This window comes from Amphiprion ocellaris, chromosome 20 (genome assembly GCF_022539595.1).
Source record: "Amphiprion ocellaris isolate individual 3 ecotype Okinawa chromosome 20, ASM2253959v1, whole genome shotgun sequence".
Lineage (NCBI taxonomy): Eukaryota > Metazoa > Chordata > Actinopteri > Pomacentridae > Amphiprion > Amphiprion ocellaris.
Genome location: NC_072785.1, coordinates 15,713,294 through 15,736,318, shown reverse-complemented (window position 1 = coordinate 15,736,318; position 23,025 = coordinate 15,713,294). Strand labels below are relative to the sequence as shown.

Sequence of the window (23,025 nt, the reverse complement as noted above, 5' to 3'; positions counted from 1 at the left end):
GACACTCCACACCACAGACCACAACCTTTCCACTCGGCTATCATCCTCCACAAGGTTCCCAGTGGGGATTCGAACCGTGACCCTCCACATGACAGACACACAACCTATGTGTGAGCTATCTTTCACACAAGGTCCTTCGTGGACTTTGTTGTAATGATTGTTGAAAGAGGTTGTCATACAGCCAAAGTATGTATATATTGTAAATAAAGCTGCTGTAACAATGTAAATTTCCCCTGGAGTGGGGAGAAATAAAGAACTTTATCTTATCTTATCTTATCTTAAAAAGTGTCAAAAGAGCCCTGGGCTGGATTCGAACCAAAAACCTCCTGGATGAGAGGCAGATAACTTACCACTGCGCTATCCTTCTTACTGGGTGTAACTTTTAGTTTTCGTAAATTATGGTACACAAAACTATTAAGGAGGTGAAGATAATAAAGGTACTAAGGTGGATTTCAACCGGGCACCTTCAACATGACAAGCAAAAAACTTACCTCTACACCACCTGTCCTACAAGATGTTGCTCTAACTTTGCTTAAATGATGCTAGCAATTAGTACTTCAGAGCATCCAAAGGACACATAAAAAGTGTGAGTGGGAATTTGAACCATGGACCTTCAACATGTGAGGCACAGAACTTACCTCTGCACCACATTTCCTACAAGGTGTTGTTGTAAACTGGCTTAAATGATGGCATCAATCAGTACTGGAGCAATCAAAGGACAAATAAAAGGTGTGAGTGGAGATTTGAATCATGTCAGGTACAGAACTTACATTGTAGGTTTGTTTCTGAGACTGAATACACCCAATCTCATCTGATCTGCAAAGCTAAGCAGGGTTGGGCCTGGTTAGTATTTGGATGGGAGACTACCTGGGAATACCAGCTGCTGTAAGCTTTTTACTTCTCCTCACAACCTGAACAAGACACTGCTGGTCATTCACTAGAGACAGCTATCAACTAAAACCTCTTGGTTTCTTTATTATACACTCTATGAGGTGGATAAGCTGCAGCTCATGCTGATTTATTGCTGGTTCTGGTTGGAGCCAAAGAACAAAGGCGTCACCTGTTGGAGCAGCTGATGTCCTGCAGCCTCTTCACCACAGAAAGCCTCTGACAGCTTCAATTCTTTACACTCTGACTGCAAGACACCAATCACATAGGAACATATACATGTGTGGAACAAAGAGCTGAACTGACACTCAACATGTGTTTGACCATTTATTGATAAAGACATTCAAACATGTCTAGAGATAGAACACCAACGCACGGTGTAAGAAAGGTCAGAACAGACTTCACCTGCTCAGGAAACTGAGGTCCTTCGGGGTGCAGGGAGCAATTCTGAGGACCTTTTATGGTTGTGTGGTGGTATCAGCCATCCTGTATGGAGTGGTCTGCTGGAGCAGCAGCATCACGGCTGCAGACAGGAAGAGACTAAAGAAACTGGTTAAGAAAGCAAGCTCTGTCCTGGGCTGGTGTTAGACAGGAGGATGATGACAAAGCTGTTGTCTATCATGGAGGACATCTCCCACCCCCTGCAGGAAACAGGACCATCACCGGCAGCTCCTTCAGGGACAGACTGCTTCACCCACGATGTTTGAAGGAGGTCCTTCCTTCCTGCAGCAGTCAGACTGTGTTCAATCAAACCTGCTCCCAGTAGTTCAGATCACCCATGAAGTAACTGCAATAAAATGTAAATAAGTCAATATGTGCAATTTCACAAGTTTTTTTTTTTTTTTTCAAGCATTTCTATTTCTTCTCTAAGGAGAAAGCATCTATTTATATCTGTGCACTGAGTGCTGCTTTTCTTTTTACTTTTTTTCCTATCTGCTACTGCCACACTGAAAATTTCCCCACTGCAGAATCTACCTATCCATCCATCTATCTATGGTCCATCTACCTCCCTACCTATCTATCCATCCATCCATCCATCCATCCATCCATCTCTCTCACAGGTGTGGGGGTTGATTCACCTGTTCTCAATCACCTTAATCCACGAAGGCCCGGTTCTTCATTCTTCCGCTCTCTGCCAGACCAGAGACTTTGAAACCAGAACCTTTCTCCTACAATTAGTCTGGTTTCCCCTTTTTGTTTTCACCTTGGTTTAGTTATCCTTTCTGTGTTGGTTTTAGTTTCATTCGTTAAATAAACTCCTTGTAATCTTTGACCTGTGTCTGCAGATGTCCTGTGACACCAATGATCCCATCTGATATTTAGCATGTTTTCAATTATTGGTCCCATTTCTTTAAAAAAAAAAAAAAAAAAAAAAAAAAAAAAAAAAAAAAAAGCCCCCTGAAATCTGATCAGATAAATGAATGTGAAACTACTTTGGGTCTGCTGCAGCTGCCTCCCTCTGATCTTGTTCCTGCCCACAGCACAATCTGATCAGTGAAACACTGAAGGACAACTTCAGCATGTAAAACATAAATAAGCAAAGGCTGCAACTCGTGATTATTTTAATTTTAACTTAACTTTATGTGCTGTTCAAAAACTTTATTTTTTCTGCAAATGTGTAGTGATTCCAAATCTTGGTTATTGATCTCCTTGATTACAAAAAAAATCTGTATCGACCCGGAAAAAAAACAAACATGTCAGGCACCCTATGATGTTAACTGTTTGCCTGAATGTTTTTGTTTAAAATCCTCAGTAATAACCTTTGACTGGTTGCTCTTAACCCTGTAAAACTCACTGCTGCAAAAATACAACATCAGCTTATTTTTTAATTACTATTTTCTATTATATATATCTGAAATAAACCCTAATCTGGGGTCTGACAGCAGCGTGAGGTCAAAGAAGCTGCCATCAGCTGCTGCACTTCTGTCCGTCCAGCAGATGGAGCCATGGAGCTGCAGTGAAGTGAAGAGCAGCACAAGGCAACCACCACTTCCATCCACTGACGCATTCAATTTGACTGACGCTAATGTTTTATTGACTTCCAACCACTAAACCAATAAAAGCTGCAAGCAGCGTTGGACGGGTCCTCGCATCCGAGCGGCCCGACTGGCCCACGCATATCCACCAGGAGGCGCTGCAACTGAGAGAGTAAAGTTTCAGGCAGATTGGAGCATGTACAGGCTACTTACACAGCACTTCCTGTTTCATGGCGAGAAATCCAAAATGGCCGCCAAGTGGTGCAAAGATGTGATTAGGGCCGGACTCTGATCATACATGTAAAATTTCAGGCAGATTGGAGCATGTACAGGCTGGTTACACAGCACTTCCTGTTTCATGGCGAGAAATCCAAAATGGCCGCCAAGTGGCACAAAGATGTGATTAGGGCTGGACTCTGATCATACATGTAAAATTTCAGACAAATTGGAGCATGTACAGGCTAGTAAGACAGCACTTCCTGTTTAATGGCGAGGAATCCAAAATGGCCACCAAGTGCCACAAAGATGTGATTAGGGCCGGACTCTGATCATACATGTAAAAATTTCAGACAAATTGGAGCATGTACAGGCTAGTTAGACATGACTTCCTGTTTCATGGCGAAAAATTCAAAATGGCCGCCAGGTGGTGCTATGACAGTGAGTCTATATCGACCTATGGATGTGATTAGGGCTGGACTCTGATCACACATGTAAAGTTTGAGGCAGATTGATGCATGTCCAGGCTAGTTAGACAGCACTTCCTGTTTCATGGCGAGACATCCAAAATGGCCGCATTCTGCTGGTCACCATGGCCACACCGTCAGACTGTTGCAGAGTATTTTGATAACCTTTGATCAACCATGACTGGTGTCCATCCTGACCAAATTTGAGCTCTCTCGTGGTTATGGTGTTTGAGTTAATAGCTTTTTAAAATGTCCAAAAATGACAAAATGTCCAAAATATGAATCATATTTCAAAATGGCCGCATTCCGTGGCTCGCCATTTCCACGCCTTCAGACTTTTGCGGAGCGTTTTGATAACTTTTGATCACCCGTGATTGGAGTACATCCTGGCCAAATTTCAGCTCTCTTGGAGTTACGCTGTTTGAGTTTATAGAGTTTAAATAATGTCCAAAAATGACACAAAATTGTCCAAAACATGACTCATAATTCAAAATGGCCGACTTCCTGTTGCATTATGGGTAATGATGCAAGAGGCTTTTTTGTGCGTCTTGATGAGTTACATATGTGTGCCGAATTTCAGAAGTCTAGGTCGAACGCTGTCCGGGGGCTGAATTTTCGTAATTTTCTAGGGGGCGCTATTGAGCCATTTTGGCACGCACGCGTGCCATTCCCCTAAAATATCAAATTTTTCGCCAGTCCTGATGTGTGTGGCGATTTTCATGCGTTTTCGTGTATGTTTAGGGCGTCAAAAATGCGTTTTCCCCGTCCGTAGAAAAAAGTATAATAATAATAATAATAATAATAATAATAATAATAATAATAATAATTCCTAGGGTTTCAATAGGTTCCTCGCACCACTTCGTGGTGCTCGGACCCTAATTAAAGCTGCAAGCAGCATTGGACAGGTCATCGCATCCTTGCTGGTCGGCGAATCCACGCACGTCCACCAGGTGGCGCTGCGACCGAGAGTGCATGTCGGCCTATGGATGTGATCAGGACTGGACTCTGATCACACCTGTAAAGTTTGAGGCAGATTGGAGCATGTTTAGGGCAGTTACACAGCAGTTGATGTTTCATGGCGAAGCACCAAAATTCACGAGGCTGCCATGGCCACGCCCTCAGACTTAAGGTGAGCATTTTGATAACTTTTGATCACCCATGCCTGGAGTACATCCTGGCCAAATTTCAGCTCTCTCGGTGTTACCCTGTTTGAGTTTATAGCTTTTGAAAATGTCTAAAAATGACCCAAAATCGTCAAAACAAATGACATATAATTCAAAATGGCCGACTTCCTGTTGGGTTTTGGGAATGGGTGTCAATTACATTTTTGTGTGTCTTGACGAGTTACATATGCCTACCAAGTTTCATAATTCTAGGTGACACGTACTGGCCGTAGTAACTGTTTGAAATTTTCCAGGTGGCGCTATGGAGCCATTTTGCCACACACATGTGCAGTTTCCCTAAAATATCAAATGGGTTGCCGGTCCAGATATGTGTGGTAATTTTGGCGAGCATTTGAGCATTTTTAACCTGTCAAAAAGTACTTTGTTTATTACGGCAACGATACGTTGCCACGACAACAGCGTTTTATGAATCGTCAAAATCTTCACACTGTGGCATCGTCTAGGCATAACCAGTCAGCTGACCAATTTTCAAGATGATATGACAAAGTTTCCGGCAATGGTAGGTGCAAATGTAATGACAATTTCTTCCTGTTGCCAATAGGTGGCGCTATGAGTATTTCTAAATTTATGAGTGTGGATGTGTTCAGAACCGGACTGGTGTCCACCATATCAAGTTTGGTCCAGATTGGACGATTTCCAGCTGAGATATTAATAATTCAATTTTCATGGCGAGAAATCGAAATTCGCCGCGCCGCCACAGACACGCCCTTTGACGACGAGCCACCATTTTCTCTGGGAATCGTCATCAATGTGTTCAGGCTTATGTCACCAAATTTGAGGTGAATCTGATCAACCTGCTAAGAATAGTACCTCAAAATGTAAAAAATGTCAATTTCCTGATACCACAAGGTGGCGCTATGACTGCCAATGCATATAACCACATGGATGTTGTCAGGGCCGGACTCCGATCACACATGTAAAATTTCAGGCAGATTGGAGCATGTACAGCAGAGTTAGACACCACTTCCTGTTTCATGGCGAAGGATCCATTTTTTTGGGAGTCGCCATGGCCACGCCCTTTGAAATGAGATGAACATTTTGATAACTTTTCATCAGGTCGTGTGTTCGTATATATTGGCCAAATTTGACGTCTCTCGGACTTATCCCCGATGAGTTATTAATTTTAAAATATTTACAGCTAATTCAAGAAGGCCGACTTCCTGCTGGGTTTAGGGCGTGGCCATGATTGACTTATTTGGGTTTCCTGATGTGCTGAATATGCCTACAAAATTTTGTAGCTGTAGATGAAACGTCGTGCAAGTTGGCCTAATAACCAAATTTTCAATTTTCCAGGGGGCGCTATGGAGCCATTTTGCCCCACACATGCGCAACTCCCATAAAATATCAAATTTTTCGCTAGTCCTGATGAGCATGCCAAGTTTCATGCGTTTTGGGGTATGATAAGGCCGCCAAAAAGGCAATTCAAAAGACGGGAGAAAAAATAAAAATAATAATAATAATAAACCCGACGAATTCCAATAGGGTCTTCGCACCATTCGGTGCTCGGACCCTAATAATAATTCCTTGCATTCCAATAGGGTCTTCGCACCGTCGGTGCTCGGACCCTAATAATTCCTAGCATTCCAATAGGGTCTTCGCACCATTCGGTGCTCGGACCCTAATAATAATAAATAATTCCTTGCATACCAATAGGGTCTTCGCACCATTCGGTGCTCGGACCCTAAAAAAAAGCAAACTATTATATAACGTCAGGCACTCATGACTAGTGGCGCCGCTGCTGTTATTCCAAACTAACCCTCACAACATTTTGCAACGGTGTCATCATGTGTCTTCGTGGAGGCCACGCCCACAGCGCTTACGTCAGAGCGGACACTGTCCATCAACGGTTCAAGGGCGAAACTACAATAAGGAGGGTCCGAGATGAGGAGAGTGGTCAGAAGTAGTAGACTGACTGAAATATAATTTAAACCATGAGTCCGTCCTTCTCTCGCTGCATCACTTGTGTGCCATGGAAGCTGCTGTTCTGAACATAAGGGCGGAAGAGCTGCATGTGAGTCAGAGACCCGAAAGCACTTGAGGACCACCGTGTTTTGATCCGTTTTTAAAGGAGCAGCGCTACTAGAGGGACTTCCTAGAAGTCATCATGGCGGACTCCAGCTTCAACAACCTGACATCCCTGGCCCGGGCTCTGTCTCAACCAACGCTGGACTTGATAGAAACAAATGATGTTTTCATCACGCGAAATGTTCAGCGGCACCCGTCTCGCAGGAGAAAGCTGTCGAGCTGCAACTCGGTAGAGACCACCGACCCGGTGACTTCACCTACGGCCGCAGAGGCGCGAGTTCTGGTCATCAACACCGGAGGAACAATCGGGATGACACTTCATGATGACGGTAGCCGCGGCTAGCTGAGCTCTGTGCTGCTACTTTACTGTCCTGAGCCTCAGCTGCAGTGGGGCAGGTAGCTAGCCAAACGGGCTGCTAGCAGGTTGGGGTTTTGTTTGCCTCATGTGTCTGTAAACACGAGGCTTGGGGTAAATCCTGCGTGACACGCACATGCGTCCTAAAATAGTCCTGCAAACAGCTTAACTACGCAGCTGAAGGTGATAGCAGATAGCAGGCTAATTGAAACTACACTGGTGCACACATGGGCAAACTGCACGTCTTCTGAGTGTGAAATGAAGCAGTATTATTAGTTGAAACTGCCTCTAAAGTGAACTAAAGTTTGCAATTCTATAAGGAAGGCAATGCCACTAATGCACTGTTGCCCCTCATGATGCTGTTTGGGCAAAATCACAGACTCTCTTAATGAGTAACTAGATGTTGACACGGGGTATTGGGCAACCTCTGAGGCAAAATATTAGTCAGTGGTCCCTCCAGATTCAGACACAAGCTGAAACAAGACTCCTGAAAGGACGTTTTCCCTGTCTGTGTTTCACATTCTTTGTCGTTTATCGTTTCCCATATACATTTACTCACTTCCTGAGGCAACATTGGTCTGACATGTGCTAAAGTATGACTGAAGCAAGCACATGGTGTTCTTTTCTGACTCAGAGTAAAAGTTTTAATTAGAAAAGAACCAACCATGCATTGAAAGTTTCCAACGTATTCTTCTGGTGCCCGAGTTTCCACAACAGAGGAATTTGACACCCTTGTCAGGCGTGGTTTTAAAGGACAGTGATCACATAAAGTGACCAGACACTTTTTTGACCAGTGACTACAGAAGGTCACCCTGAAATGCAGATTCAGATGACATGAGAAAGATGAGAAGGGGTTGTTGGCATGCTAGATGATGGTATGTCAGGTAGAACTGCAACCAGGCGCTTCAATGTCCCCAACTCCACCATTTGTCATCTGATTGCTCTGGACAACTCTTCCTCAAGCAGCATCAACAACCTCATTGATGCTATGTATTGCAGACGTGAAGTAATGCAAATAGTGGACACTCTGACTTGTGGTTTCTGGTGAACCCACTCTTAATTTGCTAACTTTCATTTCCAGTATAGTGCATTTTGTGGTTTCACATCCATTCTGTTGTGTTGGAACAGCAAATCCTTAATCCCATATGTTCTAAAGAATAAATAGGATTAATGAAATGCATAAATAAATGATAATAAACATGCTGTATTCATATTTTATTCAGTTTAAATGTTCTTGTTACTATAGCTTTTCTAAATGTGGTTTAGTGATTGACGCTGACATACAGTAATATACCTAAATGTGGAAGTGTAGTAGGGTTGAACAGCTGCTATTTTTCTGATAGACAATGCAATTTGTTTTACAATATATGAAATCATACTTAAGTTCACTGTGAAATAGATTTAAACCATGAGATGGAGCATAACCACATTATATACCATCAAAAGTGTGACACCATTGACACGTTAGTTTAAACCCTGGGTCACACATGATGCATAGTATATATCCTAAATTGCAGCCTTTGTGATTTGCTAATTGCATTATTTCAAATTGTGATTTTAAATTGATTAAATATTCAACCCTAAATTGAAGGCCCTTTAGCCTTAATATATGCACACATGCTTAGATACACTTACGGACTCAGTCACACTTATGTGTAGCCAGCAATGACTATGTCAGTAATTCATTCAGCCTCCTAAATGGATTTGCTGCACCTGCCACAATGCCATTTCTAACAAGTACCACTAGGGTTCAGTGTGAGACTGATGTTGTGGTGTTGACATGACGTTAAATCCCTTGTGTTCTTCTTCTACTTAATAGCTGTAATCCTACAAAAAGCGAGCAATGAAAATCACAATCCCTGCCCCTCTTTTCTATTTTTGAAATCCACAGTTCTTGCCCCAAAAGCCAATGCTTTTGTGAAGGGCCTGCGTAAGCTGCCCATCCTCCACGATGAGGTGTATGCCCAGCAGACCTGCCTGTATGAGTACTATGGAGAGAACACCCTGGTCCTGCCGTAAGTTTTACCCAGATATCTATTATTAAAAAAAACATTCTGCTTTTCATCACCATATACTGTGTAGGACCTAATCTTTTTACTATATGTGTCATGCTTTCACTTTAAGTCTGTGCTTTCTTTTCAGTTTTAAAAAATAAACTCTGTGCATGAATTTACACACAGAAAAAACATTATTTACTATAATTTGTACATTTGTAATTTTAATCGCTTGTTTTGAACTAAAAGATTTGTCATCCAGTGTCTTCTTCATTTCCTATACAGTAAATTTTTGTAATCTCTTTGACTTATAGGACTGTCCATCTTCATAATGAGATAAATGTGACACTTTATCTTATGTAAAGTTATTATCATTAAAAGCTAAACGAGAAGAGCTTCATGCCCCTACATCTTAGTGTCTCTGCTGTATGTGCAGACCTTCTTGAAGAGACTTGAATAGTATATATGTCAGATCTTTTTGTAAGATAATTTAGCATTTGGCTAAATCATATTTGAATTGATGAACACTACACCTTATAATCATAACTGTTTAAACCCGGGGGTGGTATTGTGGCCCTCATAAAGTACAAGACACATTGGATATCTGACAAAGCAGGGACTGAATGGTACCTGCTCTTGTTCCTCCTAAGAATCGCAGTGGTTTTAACTGCCTCAAACTGCTTTTGTCACTCTAACAGGAAGCCAGCAGCCCATCCTGACCTGCTGTCTCTCGGGTGCTGTAGTACTGGTTGCGTGTTCCTTCACTGTGCTTAAGAGTGGTTTGATGTCTTTACTGTCCTTAACACCAAATGTTAGAGAGCCTGCCTGGAAATTCATGCTGACGTGGCCTTTGGCATTTAGAGAAAATATTGCCTGAAGTATTTTTGTCTCTTGCTCACTCTCCGCTTGCTAATGTGTATCGAGTGAGCCAGCTGCCTTAATGTGTGACAGACATGTAGTCTAGCTGAGATAATCTCATGTTTCTTGGAGTGTTTAAAAAGCTTGTTGTTGCTCTGCTAGTAGAAGCCAAGGGTCGTCTACTATTTTGCATGTTTAATAGTATGTTGTCTTATTGAGCCGTGCAGCAATGAGAGTGGACCCTGAGCTGATTAACAATCTCTTTAAGGTCTTCATTTTCAGTCAGAGTAGGGGAGCCTCTAACAGAAACATACCGGCTAATCTCCACAGCCCCTTCATGTGGACTGCTGCTGTTAAGGCGGGCTGAGCAGCAGTGGAGTGGCATGTATAGCAAAGATAAGGTGTCCGTGCACTACACGGTAGTGAGCGTTAAAGAAAAACATTTAAGTTGCGAGCGTGTGAGCCACTCATGACATGTTTGTTCGGCCCAAAAGCTCCATGATATTTTAATATTTGCTTTGTAAACATTTTAAAGCTTCCTGTTTATATTGAATAATATTCTATTACATTTCTTATTTTCTAGGTGCTCAGGAAGTCCTAATATATGCAAATTCATGAGTTTATACAGTGTTCATATGAAGTGAAGCAGGCTCAAATGCAGTTTTAATGGGCATACTGTTGATCATATGCAGTTGCTTAGCCTATGTCAAATACTTACTCCTGAAGAGGGAATTGGTTTATTGATTTATTGAAAAGCTTTATGTTGAAAGGCAACGCTGCAAGGCCATTTTCACCCCACCTCCCTCCTTCTTCGCCCTCTATTGCACACACAGACACACAGACACACACACTTAATATTCGTAAGCTATGAGGCATCTTAGCATGGGTATGCTAATGTGTAGCTGTATACCTTAGGGCACACTGTCAGATAGATGAATAATTGGTGATTTGAATACTGTTTTCTTGTGGCTCCAAGATTATCAACAACATATGTTAGAGGGTCGAGTGTGGACTTAAGGCTAATTAGAAGAGTGTGTGTAGGACCCCTGGTTGGATGGACTGGGGCTCGCCTGCTCTTCCCCCTGCTGTTCCATTCAACTCCTATCTCCATGTTATAGGGCTGCCCTATGGTAATGTGGGGGGGTGTCCCACAATGTTTCTTTAAAAGGGAGATTAAAAAGAAAATCTTTCCATGGCTGTTTAGCCAGTCACGCTGCCTTCTGTGGTGAGTCGCAGGTGGGGCTTTGGGACGCCCGAGTTAAACTCCACTTAAAGGCGACGTTAATGTTTATGCATCCAAGACACCCTCCCTGTTACCGTCGAGAAAACACCAGGTTTTGCCCAAACCTGAAACGAGGCACCATTATATTAGGTGAACCAACTTGTATCCCTCAGTTTTGTCTGTTTTTACAATATACAGTACATAGAACAGTAGAGTTTTACTGTGGTAAACAAAACGGCTCAATTTAAAGTGCTTTTCTCTTTAACCGTATGACTATGCCTCTCCCTTTTACGCTTGCAAAATTCTTTGTGTGTGTCTGAAACAGGTTTTGGCACCCTGCTGCAGAGACAGAAGGCCTAGCTAAATAGACTTTGCCACACTCCATAAAGTCAGCGTTTTTAGCATTCCCTCACTCTTCTTTAAGCTCTACTTCTCCACTGTAATCAGAACTTGATCCAACTTTGTTAGAGAAGCACAATGTAAACAAATAATCATTTGTCACAGTGAAAATTATAACCATTTGTTTAACTGTGTGTACTTTGTGTGCTTTGGAGTGAATGTCTGTACTTGAAATGACTAAAACTACTGATTTGCTGTGATGTGTTTGTTCTGTCACGTTTGAGCTTTTTTGCAAATATGATGGTTGAATTTGTGTGTACAGTGACTGAAGCTCATGAACTACTTTGTCTTGCAGACCAAGTAAAGAAAACAAGAGGATAGTCTACACTAATAAAAGGATAGTCTACACTATCTTAGAATACAGCCCTTTGCTGGACTCTTCCAATATGACCACAGATGACTGGGGTAGAATTGGAAAGGATATTGAGGTACTTGCTGATGGATTCAATTCATTGTTAGGTTTTTTCCTATTTTTAAACTCTAGACATCAGTTAATCCTGCACTCCTCATATTGCTCATCCAGTACAGCATATAACATGGTGGGGAAATAATAGCGTTATAACCATGTTGCCATCCAAAATGATCCACATTATCTTCTTTTTTTCTCTTATGACCCCAGAAAAACTATGAAAACTATGATGGTTTTGTGATTCTCCATGGCACAGACACTATGGCTTACACAGCTTCTGCCTTGTCCTTCATGTGTGAACATTTGGGCAAACCAATCATCCTCACAGGCTCCCAGGTAAGAGCTGCTGTCCTCAAGAGACAAACCAACAAATACAAGAATTATGTCTGTAGAGTTTTAAGTATTTACTGCTTCCTTACGATGAGACATTCTCTATCTTCAGGTGCCTATTTATGAGATGAGGAATGATGGCAGAGACAACTTGCTAGGAGCGCTGCTAATTGCTGGCCAATTTGTCATTCCTGAGGTGAGTAAAAAAGAGATGGCATCTAAATGGTATCTTTGTAAATGCCATTAATTATTAGATATTTGTGCATGATTTATTAGCCCCAAAGAAGGAATGCTTGGAGCTGCTGTATCTTTGATTGTGAGAAAGAAACTTCCTAAATGTGTGACTCTTAATGATGACCAGTTGTGACTTTGTGTTATTTTCTAGTCAAAGATCTCTAAATGTACTGATGAATTAATTAAATCCTATAAATAAACAGTGCATATATGTTAATGTTTCAAGAAAATGCTGTTGTGCAATAGGGATGGGACAAAATATTAATACTGCAGTATGTTGTATGAGTTCTTGTCATAAATTATTAAGACACTAGTGCCAAATATCTATATTTTAATTAAAACATTTATTTAGGTGTATTTTGTCCTCTTCAGTAACGCATGTCATTGTGTATTGTAGATGATTGTCTTAAAGTGTATCGCAAATCCCTGTGTCGTGGTACATTGTTGTTGGGGGCAGAATATTGCGACGGCATTGTGAGTTGCTACAAATACAGCTGTGAGCACAGTTGGCGTGCAGAAGGCAATAAACGGTCACTTAGCTGACTTGTCTGATGAGACGAGTTGTGTTTCGCAATGCTGAACGAATGCCAGAACAGGAAGAACACTTAACTGTCACAATTAGGCCTATGTGGGACTGACGTGCATTGTTGTGTCTCTTGCGCTCGATTGATTTTGCTGCGCTGAAGTAAAGCACTAAAAACAAACCAATTACGTTTTCACCGATTTTGTGATAAGTTTTGATAACAAATTGCCACGTTGAAGCCCATGTATCTTCCTCTGTATGCAGGTGTGCCTGTATTTCTACAACAAACTCTACAGAGGGAATCGTGTGACCAAGGTGGACACTGGGAGTTTCAATGCATTCTCTTCTCCTAACTTGGCTCCCCTGGCCACTGCTGAAGTAGATATTACAAGTAAGTCACAGGGGAAATGCATCTATCTGTGTGTAGAAAATAAATCACTTTTTGGGTTCAGAGAAATCTTTTTTTTTTTTTGAAAATCGTCTTCTCCGTCTTTCCTCTAGTCAACTGGGACACAGTGTGGAGGGCAAACACGACAACGAAGTTTCAAGTCAGCACTGAGCTGAACCGCAATGTCGGCCTGCTCCGGCTCTTCCCAGGAATCACTTCTTCTACTGTAAGTCTCTCTAGGAAATATGCTATTCTGGTGGTACAACATCTGAATTAGGCCAGAGATGTTTATTCTGCCACCAGAGGATACTTGTTGAAGTAATTCTATTATTTCTGCCTCGTTATAAATCATAAACAAATGACATTTAGTCAAATGATGACAGGATTAAGTTAAAAATATAGAAAGCATGATGTTAAATCTTTTAGCCAAGAATTTTGTTATGGCCTAGTTTTCCTTCTTGTCAGATTAAAATGTACTTAAAGCTGTATGTTTGTCAAAGTTAACAGAGTGTTGTTTTGCCTAACTGCAATAAAATATAGTTAACTTTAATTGAATTGCACTATTACCCGTCTTCTGTTACTCCCCCGGTCATGTAAACTGCCATCAAAGCTCAGGCTGGAGAAAGATGAGACAGAGTTATGGGCCATGTCCAATCACCCTGTAAAGAGGGAGGATTGGCATAGATACTGTAACATTCAGCTGCACCTCCCCTTGCAGAGGCTGCTGGGAGAGTGACTTTACTGTCTCAATCTGCTCACACTGCCCAATGCCGCTATCAAGGCTTTCTTACAGCCTTTAACTGCCTTTACGAGGCACCGTTTTGATTAGGCACCAGGCTCTCGTGTGTCCACAGTCTCTGCTGTACGAGAGCCTCATTGGTAATCTGCGTCAGACCTTTCTTGTCAAACTGCTTATCACATCAAAAAATACTGACTGAACCTAGCACTTTTAATGTCACCTTCTTCTCACGTTTTATGGTAACTGCAGAGGACTTGCCAAGTGACTTTATGCTTGCTAACACCTTCAGATTAATTGCTCTCCTTCCTGCCGTTTGGGTCATCTGCGATTCTAGTCATATGCCATGGCTAATGATGTGGTATAGGGCCTCCCAGTGCCAGCCAGCCAACCAGTGACTGAGATCCTGGTTGCAGAGATAGCACCAGATGGGCTTTTAGGAGAGTGGATGGTCTCACGTGTTGGAGTGAAAGGGGCTGCAGGAAAAATAACATGGAATACTAATTTCTCAATTTGATTCTCCACAGTTGAGCAGCCAGTTCAGTCGGTTGTAAATCTGGGGCGTTTATAATCCGAAAATCACATCTGTGCTCAGGTGAGGGCTTTCCTGCAGCCGCCCATGCAGGGTGTGGTTCTGGAGACCTACGGCAGTGGAAATGCCCCCGATAACCGTCCTGACCTGCTGGAGGAGTTGAAGAAGGCTACAGACTCGGGTGTCATCATCATCAACTGTACACAGTGTCTCAGAGGAACCGTGTCTGCCTCCTATGCCACTGGCAAGGTCGTATATTTGGCTGTTAATTGTGACCTTGATCCATACGTTTAATTAGAGAGAATGAATCAGTTAAATTCCTGTAATTATAATTTTCAGGTGTTGATGGATGCAGGTCTGATAGCTGGTGGTGACATGACTCCAGAGGCCGCTCTGTCAAAGCTGTCCTATGTGTTGGCCAAGGAAGACCTTAAACTAGATGCTAGGAAAAAGGTTGGTGTCTTTTATTCATATTTTCTGATGACGAGCTGAAGGTTTTAGAGCCACAAAATATTCACAGAGGAAATCATAATGCAAAGATGTGTTATTTGTGACCAGATGATGGCTCAGAACCTTCGAGGTGAAATGAGCACCGACTTGGTCGGAGCCAAATTGTGTCTGAGCGACAGCCGCTTCATCCAGGTCATTGCCAAGTCTCTGAGCATCAGCTGCAAGGAGGTGAGGACACCAGCACTTTTACAAAGACCGCAGCACTGCGACCACCTATCACTTAGTGGTATTATAGCATACCAGTTCTTATCATTATCAGATGACAAAGCATTTAGCTCACTACAAGTCCAGATTGTCATGATTAGACCCAAGCACATAATGTTTATTCCAAAGCTTATTTGAGATTAAGGTTCAGTCATTTCATATTCAGAGAAATTGCACTTTTTTTGATTGTTGAAGCCTGTGTTGTCAGGAGCTCGAAGCCATCCGGGATGCTCTGACTCCCCCGCTGGCTTGTGCTGCTGCTAAGATCGGAGACATAGAGGCCCTAGAAGCTCTGAAAGAAATGGTAAACCACCCTCTGATCATCACACATACTGTATGTACAGCTGATAATCATGTCTTGAATACAAAAACCTTTTAATTCACACTGTCTGGGATTATTATGGTTTGTCGGTCTTTCTGTGTTTTAATCATAAATTATCCCGTAATGTAGAAGTTCTGCATTACAAGTAAAACTCCAGCACGAAAACTCCTTCGCAAGTTGAAGTATCTAAGCATAATCAGCAAAATGGAGATGAAGCATCAGAATAAAAGCAGTGGTTTACTCCCTCTGGCTAATGTATTACTATATATGACATCATTAGATCATTAATACTGAAACATCGCTGTGTCAGCAGCATTTTTCTGTTGTAGCTGGTAAATCCTGGAGGCTGTCAGATGATTAATGAGACAGGAAAGAAGAAAAAACTAAGTTCTGATGCACAAATCTGAGTGAATATTGATTTAAATTAAGCAATGTGATAAGTTTATTATCACATTTGGCAGAGCTGCTAACGACTTACAGATGCCTCTTAAATATGACCTCAGTTTGTTGTTGTTTGTCCAAAAAATCATGATATTACAAATAACTAGTAACTAAAGCTGCCATATAGGTGTACTGGAGTGAAAGTATACATTTGCATTAAAAGGAAAAATGCTTAAGTACAGTACAAGTACCTCAGATACGTGAGTCAGTGTGCTTAGTATATTTTTCCTCAACATGGCGTTAGCTGGCAGATGCTCTGTACACAGCTTTGAACTAAGCTTTTATGGCAGCCGAGCAGCATCTTATCTTCGTCATGTTTGGTTTGTAGGGTCAGTGTTCGCCAGTGAACCTTTAACACAACAACAGATTTCCAGGGTCACTCTTCCCATGTAGGAAACAGACAGGCTCATAGCCAAACCAAACTTAGGGTCAGTAAGGTAAGGGTGTTGATGCAGGACTCACATGTATCTGTTTGTATGTGGCTTGACTCCTGTGCAACAGCTGGTTAGACAAATTTAAATCCTTATATTTTTGCACAGACATAAAAGCACATTTGTGAAATTTTCACAGCTACACTCATAGTTTAACACAATTTTTAGTTCAGTTTAATATTTATTTATCCCCAACCTTTCTGTAAAGGTAGCAGAAATGTGTCTTTATTAGAGGAGAAGACTGGCTGTATTCAGGTTTTTTTTCCCAACGAAAGACCAAAACCAGCAGCACGCCCATCAGTCTCAGTACTTTCTGACTCACCTGCCCTGTCTGTGGTACTCTACTGAGGAAGACAGGGTGATAACAAAGGGTTTCAGTTTTTCAAAGACCAATTTCCTTAAATAACTGGGCGCTGTAGCTTCTTGAACTGAAGAAAAGAATATGTTCAACCCCAGATTTGGCACATTAACGTGACGGACCCATTATAATCTACAGTGCCCATGTTCTTCCTAATGAATGTCACCCAGTGCAATGCCTCATTGATGTGTTTTTAATAGTTTCTTGACAGTAATGGAGTTCTGTCACACAGGCTTTAGCTACAGAGATCAAACTTGTTAGTAAGGTCAAAGCATTGTTAGATTTGGTCTTTTCATTAGATTTGACAGCCACCAGTAAATTAGAGTGCAGATTTTCTCTTGTCACAGGGCAGTAACTTGTGTCTGGGGGACTATGATGGACGTACACCGCTGCATATTGCTGCCTGTGAGGGCCATCTCAAACTGGTGAAGTATCTACTGAGTCATGGAGCTTCAGTCTATGCTAAAGATCGTTACGGAGACACACCCCTGTGCAACGCTGTTCGCTTCAAGTAAGACCTGCTTTATTTCGCACCCTAAGAGCTGATGTGTTTGCTTTTATTTGGCTATTACAGTAATATTGTCATTTATGTCAATAACATTTAAAATCCCCCTTCTGGCCCTTAGCAACCGTTGTTATTCCTCGACACCATCTGAGAGTTTCCTGAAAATATGTTGTTAATAGCTGCTATAGAGGGGACTTCATTAAATGAGCTCCTGCAAGGTAGGGAATCTGGCTCTGCTTAAATGACAAAAAGGAAGCAGTGGCTGTCAGAGGGGGGTTGAAACCTGGGGAGCAGCTCGTAATGGAGTTTAGAGGCCAGACAATAATTATAAACTAATTAGGCTAATTGTCATCTAACAATTTAGTCAGTGTTTATTTTTACCAAAGCTGTTTTTTCAGTTTTTTTTCTTCGCTCTAAACGTCTATCAGGGAATAGGCCAGCTTAATATTTCTGCGTTAGTGCCATGTTGAGCCTCAGGGTGAAAACGTTGTATGTGTCAGAGCTGCGCCAAATGGCTGTTGTCCTCCTTTTAACGGTTGGCACTGCAAGTGTAGACTTGTTTCCTTTGTGGCAGTGAAGAGATGCACTGGAGCGCAAACACCTGTCGTTACACATCCTACAGTATGCTACACAGCTTGGGAAGCTGTGCCTTTCTTTTAATGTATTCAATGAAACGACTAAGCACTCGAACTCTAGTTTTGAGTCGTTGTCGGGATGTCTGACGCACTTTGCTGCCAACATTGCACTGCAGCCTTATGCCCATATAAGGAGAAACAGGGAGCCGAGAGAAAGAGAGGTTACAAAGCAACTGTGGGGAGTGTCCTCTGAACCAGTCCTACCAGCTTGCTCCCAGTTTCACACATTAAAGATACTAGTGTCTTAAATCTCTGCAGGAAATCTGTGTCCTGAATCGTTTCTTTGGATGTAGCTTCTAAACACTCACATGCCAAATTGAACTCCTACTTAATGATAGCCTGTTGCACAGTGCCACAGTTCTTATGTATGATCGCTGCTGCCAGTGGTAAACAGTTTCAGGCCTTTTTGTCTTACTGTTTATCTGCTGTCACTGTGAATGTCATTGCGGGTGACACTTGTGTGGGCGGAAGATTGTGTGGGATGGAGGAACTTGTTCCGACTTGCCAAACGACACCTACAGCCACCCTGACTCTTATCAATGGATGTCAGAATTGAGAAGTTGAAAATCACAGACGAACATTATATCTGTTAATTACACAGTTCAGGGGATGATTTCAGTAGTAGGCTGCTTTTACCTGAGTGGTATGCTAATAGTGTTTATGTATTAAGCATACAGTCTTAAGAAGACCATCCAGTTGGTTGTTCCCTCTCTAACTTAGACACAAGGAAGTTGTGAAGCTGCTCAGAAAGACTGGAGCGCATTTCTCAAGAGAAGAGTTAGAGGAAGCAGGGACCGAGCTGTGCAGGTGAGACACACACACACACACACACACACACACACACACACACACACACACACACACACACAGAAAGCCAAAAAGCATGCCTTCAAACAATTGTACACATACAGTCGCAAATTTCACAGTTGCTCAGCCCTCCACGTTGACCCATCCCACATAGCTGACACAGGTACAACCAGTTGTCCCGCTGTTACACAAACAGTAGGAATGCTCCCTGGCAGCATAGCTGTGGATCTGCTCTGCATCTCTGGTGTCGGCAAGTGTATGACACACTTGCTGGCCCCTTTATTTAACTACCCGAGACACTCAACAGGTTTTGCCAAGACGGTTCCGATTTACGGTTTCGTGAACACACCTTTTGTGAGGTGCGATAAGGATGTCTTGTGTCGCCATCGTCTAAGAATCTGAGCCCAAAAGTATTCATCCGTTTCACTGATGAATCTTCCCACTCTCTGAAAATTTTGTTTAATACTGATTTGCTTTATTAAAGCTGTCATTCCTTGTGTGTGTATGCTAGTCTGGCAGCCAGCGGTGACCTGGACGGCCTGGAAATCTGGAGCATTGCCGGAGCAGATCTGAATAAACCAGGCTATGATGGACAGACGGCGATTCAAGTGGTGGGTTCAAGGAGACATGCTCTGATTTAATAGCACTGTTAAATAAACAAAGTAAGACGTGTCACTCTTCACCTGTCACAGGCCCAGGCTGTCGGCAAAAAGGAAGTGGTGGCGTTTTTAGTCCACTGTATGAGCAATAAAGCCAAGGTAACCACTGCTTTCCATTTTGCTGCTTTGTATCTTTCTTTCTCATCTGCAAAACCCCAATAGCTTTAAAACAATATGCATGTAACAGTACTGCAATTATTCTAATTAATAACTCTCAATCAATTGTCTTGTTCAATTTCAGAAAGTATTTGGTGAATTAAATGAGTATGATGAATATGATGATGATGATGATGATGATGATGAGGTAAATGAGATGAAGTGAACGTGTATTTCCCACACTGAGCATGAGATCCTTCTTAGCATGTTTGCTTTGGCTCCCTCTTTTCTTTGTGTCTTTTGCTTACTATCCGTTCATCCTTTTATTTCACAAGCATGTCTTGCTCAGGGTAGTGGGTTGTGTGTCCCAGCATGAATTGCAGGAGATCCAACCCCCCCCCCCCAAAAAAAAAAAAAACAACAACACTTTAGCGTTTGCAAAGCATGTAGACAAACAAACATATTCACACCTACAAGCACTGTGAAGCTACCAATTCACCCAGGATTCAGAGAAAGCTCTGAGAAGATGCAAATTCCAAATTGAAAGGGCTCAATCTAGTGTAGTTCTCTTGGGAATATATTACATTTTACAGAAAAATGTACTATACATAGTGAAATTTGTATAAGAGATTCCCAAAGAGCAAAAGAGAGGAAGAGAAAAAGTGCTTATTGGCAGTGAATTTGGACTGGTTGTTTTTAATATGTATTGACTGTTGTATTAAATCAGAGCACATAAAACAGTAAAAACACTTAAAGCTGATTTAGAAGTGTGTTGTGAGTAGAGCTAGAATGATTAGTCAACTGGTAGAAAATTAGTGAGAAACAATCCTGATATTTGTCTATTGCCTTATATAATTAATCAAGCAAAACTGCTTATTATTCACAGATTCCAGCTTCTCAAAAGTGAGGATTTGCTGCTTTCTTTTGTTTTCTAGCATTTAGAAACTGTATATCTGTGGTTGTTAGATTGGAGTGGAAAAAACAAGCAGCTCTGTGAAGACTTCCCTTTGTGCTCAGGGAAACTGTGACAGGGAGGATTCACCGACTAATAGATTGAAACTATAACCCATTCTTTAAAAAGAAGCAGTCAACAGATGCACTGATAAGGAAATCTTGCTTTGAGGTGCAGCTTTTGCATTCGAATCAGAGCTTCACACAGCTCAGGCCTGTCTTTCATCAAAGCTGCATCAGATAAGCCGATCATCTTCTGCATGCCTGTGAATCCTGAACCTGTGCACACTCTGCCAACCTGTGTGGGTGTCGCTGCGCTTGTGTGTGAACAGTGCTGGTGAAACGTTGCTGAAACACATGTGACCTCCCCAGTGCTCTGTAGTAATCCTGTCTGTGTTTGTCGCCGGGGCAGAGCGGAGTGATCGAGTTCGCGGCCACCCCAACAGGACTGTGAGCTGACGATACTTCAACTGACAGGAACCATCCTCTGTGTCCATTTCCTCTGCTGCCCTCCTCTGCAGACACCGTCCTGTTTGTTTTTACACAGTTGCTTTCAGAATGTCTGCACATTGTGTATATTGTTAAAAGCTGCTTCAGTCTCTCTCTCCAAACCTGTTACGAGCACAATATATTGTGTGATCGCTGCTTTGAGTGTATGATGCCCAAAAAGATAAGCACATGTGTATTTTGTTACTCCTTAATGCATGTGTGAGGAAACATGTTACTGTGCTGAATGTTTTAATCACATGCTTTAATTACCCTGTATGAACACGAGACTCCATTAATGTGATGTTTAATCAGAGAATACAGGGCGAACTTCATTTTCAATAGCTCAATACTGTAGCATTACTTTATAAAGTAGTGTTTTCTCTTCCTTTAGCAATACATTCATGATATGTGGAAGTAGAGGGTACATTCACAGATTGTATTTTTATAGTGCAATGCAGGAAGGTGAGGTCATATAAAGTAATAAAAATAAGGTTGTATTTTTATCACCTGGGATGTTACCCAACCTTAGCACTTGTCCACTTTGGTCAATGCATACCTTCTGTTCCGGAAGCAAAGATTTTCATTTCTTTCCGCTCCGACAGGTCTTTCAAAACCCCTCGGTTACCTTTGAGACTCAGCCAGCCTGTTTGTTGTACTGATTGTCGAGCTGGAAGCGTCACATATCTCTGACTTTGAAATGGAAAGGGGAAATCCAGACTGTTGTATGAGCCACTGAAAGGCCTAAAACTGCGAGTTTCCGTTTGTGTGCGTTTGAATGTCTTCTTATATTCTTTGCAATCATGAACGACTTGTGTTTTCATCATCTTTGTGTTAAACACTTTTGTTTGTTATAATTTACTTTTTTTTAAAACCAATGCAGGGTCAATGCAGGCATGTGTCAATGAAAATGCTGTACATTTTAATTACTTGAAATCAGTGTGACCTGTTTCCAGTGCTGTTATTGTCTCACTGTTGTATCCCCCCCCCCCCCCAAAAAAAAGTGTGAGGAATGTTTTTCTTTTGTGGATAAAACAGCGGAAATAAATCTCTTGTTTCAAATGGACGTCTCCTGTGATTGTTACTGTGTTGAATGAAACCCCTGAAGCTGCTGGCCAAAGACTTCTAAGCAAATTCCAATTTTATATGGTTTTCTGTCTGAAGTTACACTGCTGTCGGAGGTCACTTCTATTACAAGTTTCTTTATATTCTCTGCAGAAATGTGTTTTGAATGAAAACTGGATTATTAGCGGCTGCAGTAGGCCTTCAGTAGAAATTCTACATCAAACCCAAGCATGAAGCTTAGAAAACTGCTTTCAGTGTGATCTTTTTCTGTCAGACTGTGACATAAATCACAATATAATCAGAAATTAGACAAGCTAAATGGGCCAAATGAAATAAAAACCCATCTGCACAGGTGACTTCTCAGCCTGAAGTTGCTGGTATTTGCTATCTTTGTCTCGAGGGTTGCTGCCCTGTCGTGCTCCTTGCTGGTGGAACCCAGCTCATCCGGTTGAACCAGCATGGGCCTCATTCCTGCCTGAATGAGAGGCTTGTATAAACCTAACCCCAAAACGCTATATAAAGAGCTCTTAACTCTGCAGTCACACAGCCTGAGCAGGGATGACACCAAGAAACACCACCGCAAGGAAACAGATCACCTTCTCCAGGTAAGCCTTCGGACACAGACCACTTTGGCTTAAGCTGCCTGTTTGTTTTTGTGGATTTTTGTAGATTTCAGCTTCTGAAATCTGCCGTGATGCGTTTGCTTGTGCCTTTACCAACAGGTTGTCTCAGAATCTAATTCTAGCTCCTGCTTTCTTTTCACTAGTGGTGGAATCTACGGTCTACGTTGCTCAGAAGAAGTGTGTAGTCCCTCTGATT

At 41.9% G+C, this 23,025-nt stretch overlaps 1 protein-coding gene across 4 annotated transcripts; it reads left to right on the top strand.

Moving 5' to 3' along the window:
• The first annotated feature begins 6,516 nt into the window (after positions 1–6,516).
• aspg (asparaginase homolog (S. cerevisiae)) lies at positions 6,517–22,207 on the top strand. Of its 4 annotated transcripts, none has more exons than XM_055006060.1 (18): positions 6,517–7,085; positions 9,003–9,126; positions 9,804–9,839; positions 11,880–12,012; positions 12,204–12,329; positions 12,436–12,519; positions 13,345–13,471; positions 13,582–13,694; positions 14,800–14,985; positions 15,076–15,189; positions 15,295–15,414; positions 15,659–15,754; positions 17,350–17,513; positions 18,863–18,949; positions 19,461–19,560; positions 19,642–19,707; positions 19,850–19,908; positions 21,067–22,207. In XM_055006060.1, exons 1-18 carry the CDS (start codon positions 6,836–6,838, stop codon positions 21,107–21,109), a joined length of 2,028 nt encoding a protein of 675 aa, XP_054862035.1. In that variant the 5' UTR covers positions 6,517–6,835; the 3' UTR covers positions 21,110–22,207. The 4 variants fall into 4 exon arrangements, with proteins under 4 accessions (XP_054862035.1, XP_023141689.2, XP_023141692.2 ...); XM_023285921.3 differs by having other exon boundaries at positions 19,850–19,912; positions 21,068–22,207; XM_023285924.3 differs by lacking the exon at positions 19,850–19,908 and having other exon boundaries at positions 6,518–7,085; positions 21,068–22,207.
• The last annotated feature ends 818 nt before the right edge of the window (positions 22,208–23,025 follow it).

What these genes read in the sequence shown, in the direction of transcription:
- aspg (XM_023285921.3), top strand. Translation starts at nt 6,836, where the DNA reads ATGGCGGACTCCAGCTTCAACAACCTGACATCCCTGGCCCGGGCTCTG. An exon ending in GTATGAGCAATAAAGCCAAG is followed by an intron (nt 19,708 to 19,849) that starts GTAACCACTGCT and finishes GTTCAATTTCAG; the next exon opens with AAAGTATTTGGTGAATTAAA. An exon ending in ATGATGATGATGATGATGAG is followed by an intron (nt 19,913 to 21,067) that starts GTAAATGAGATG and finishes TCGCCGGGGCAG; the next exon opens with AGCGGAGTGATCGAGTTCGC.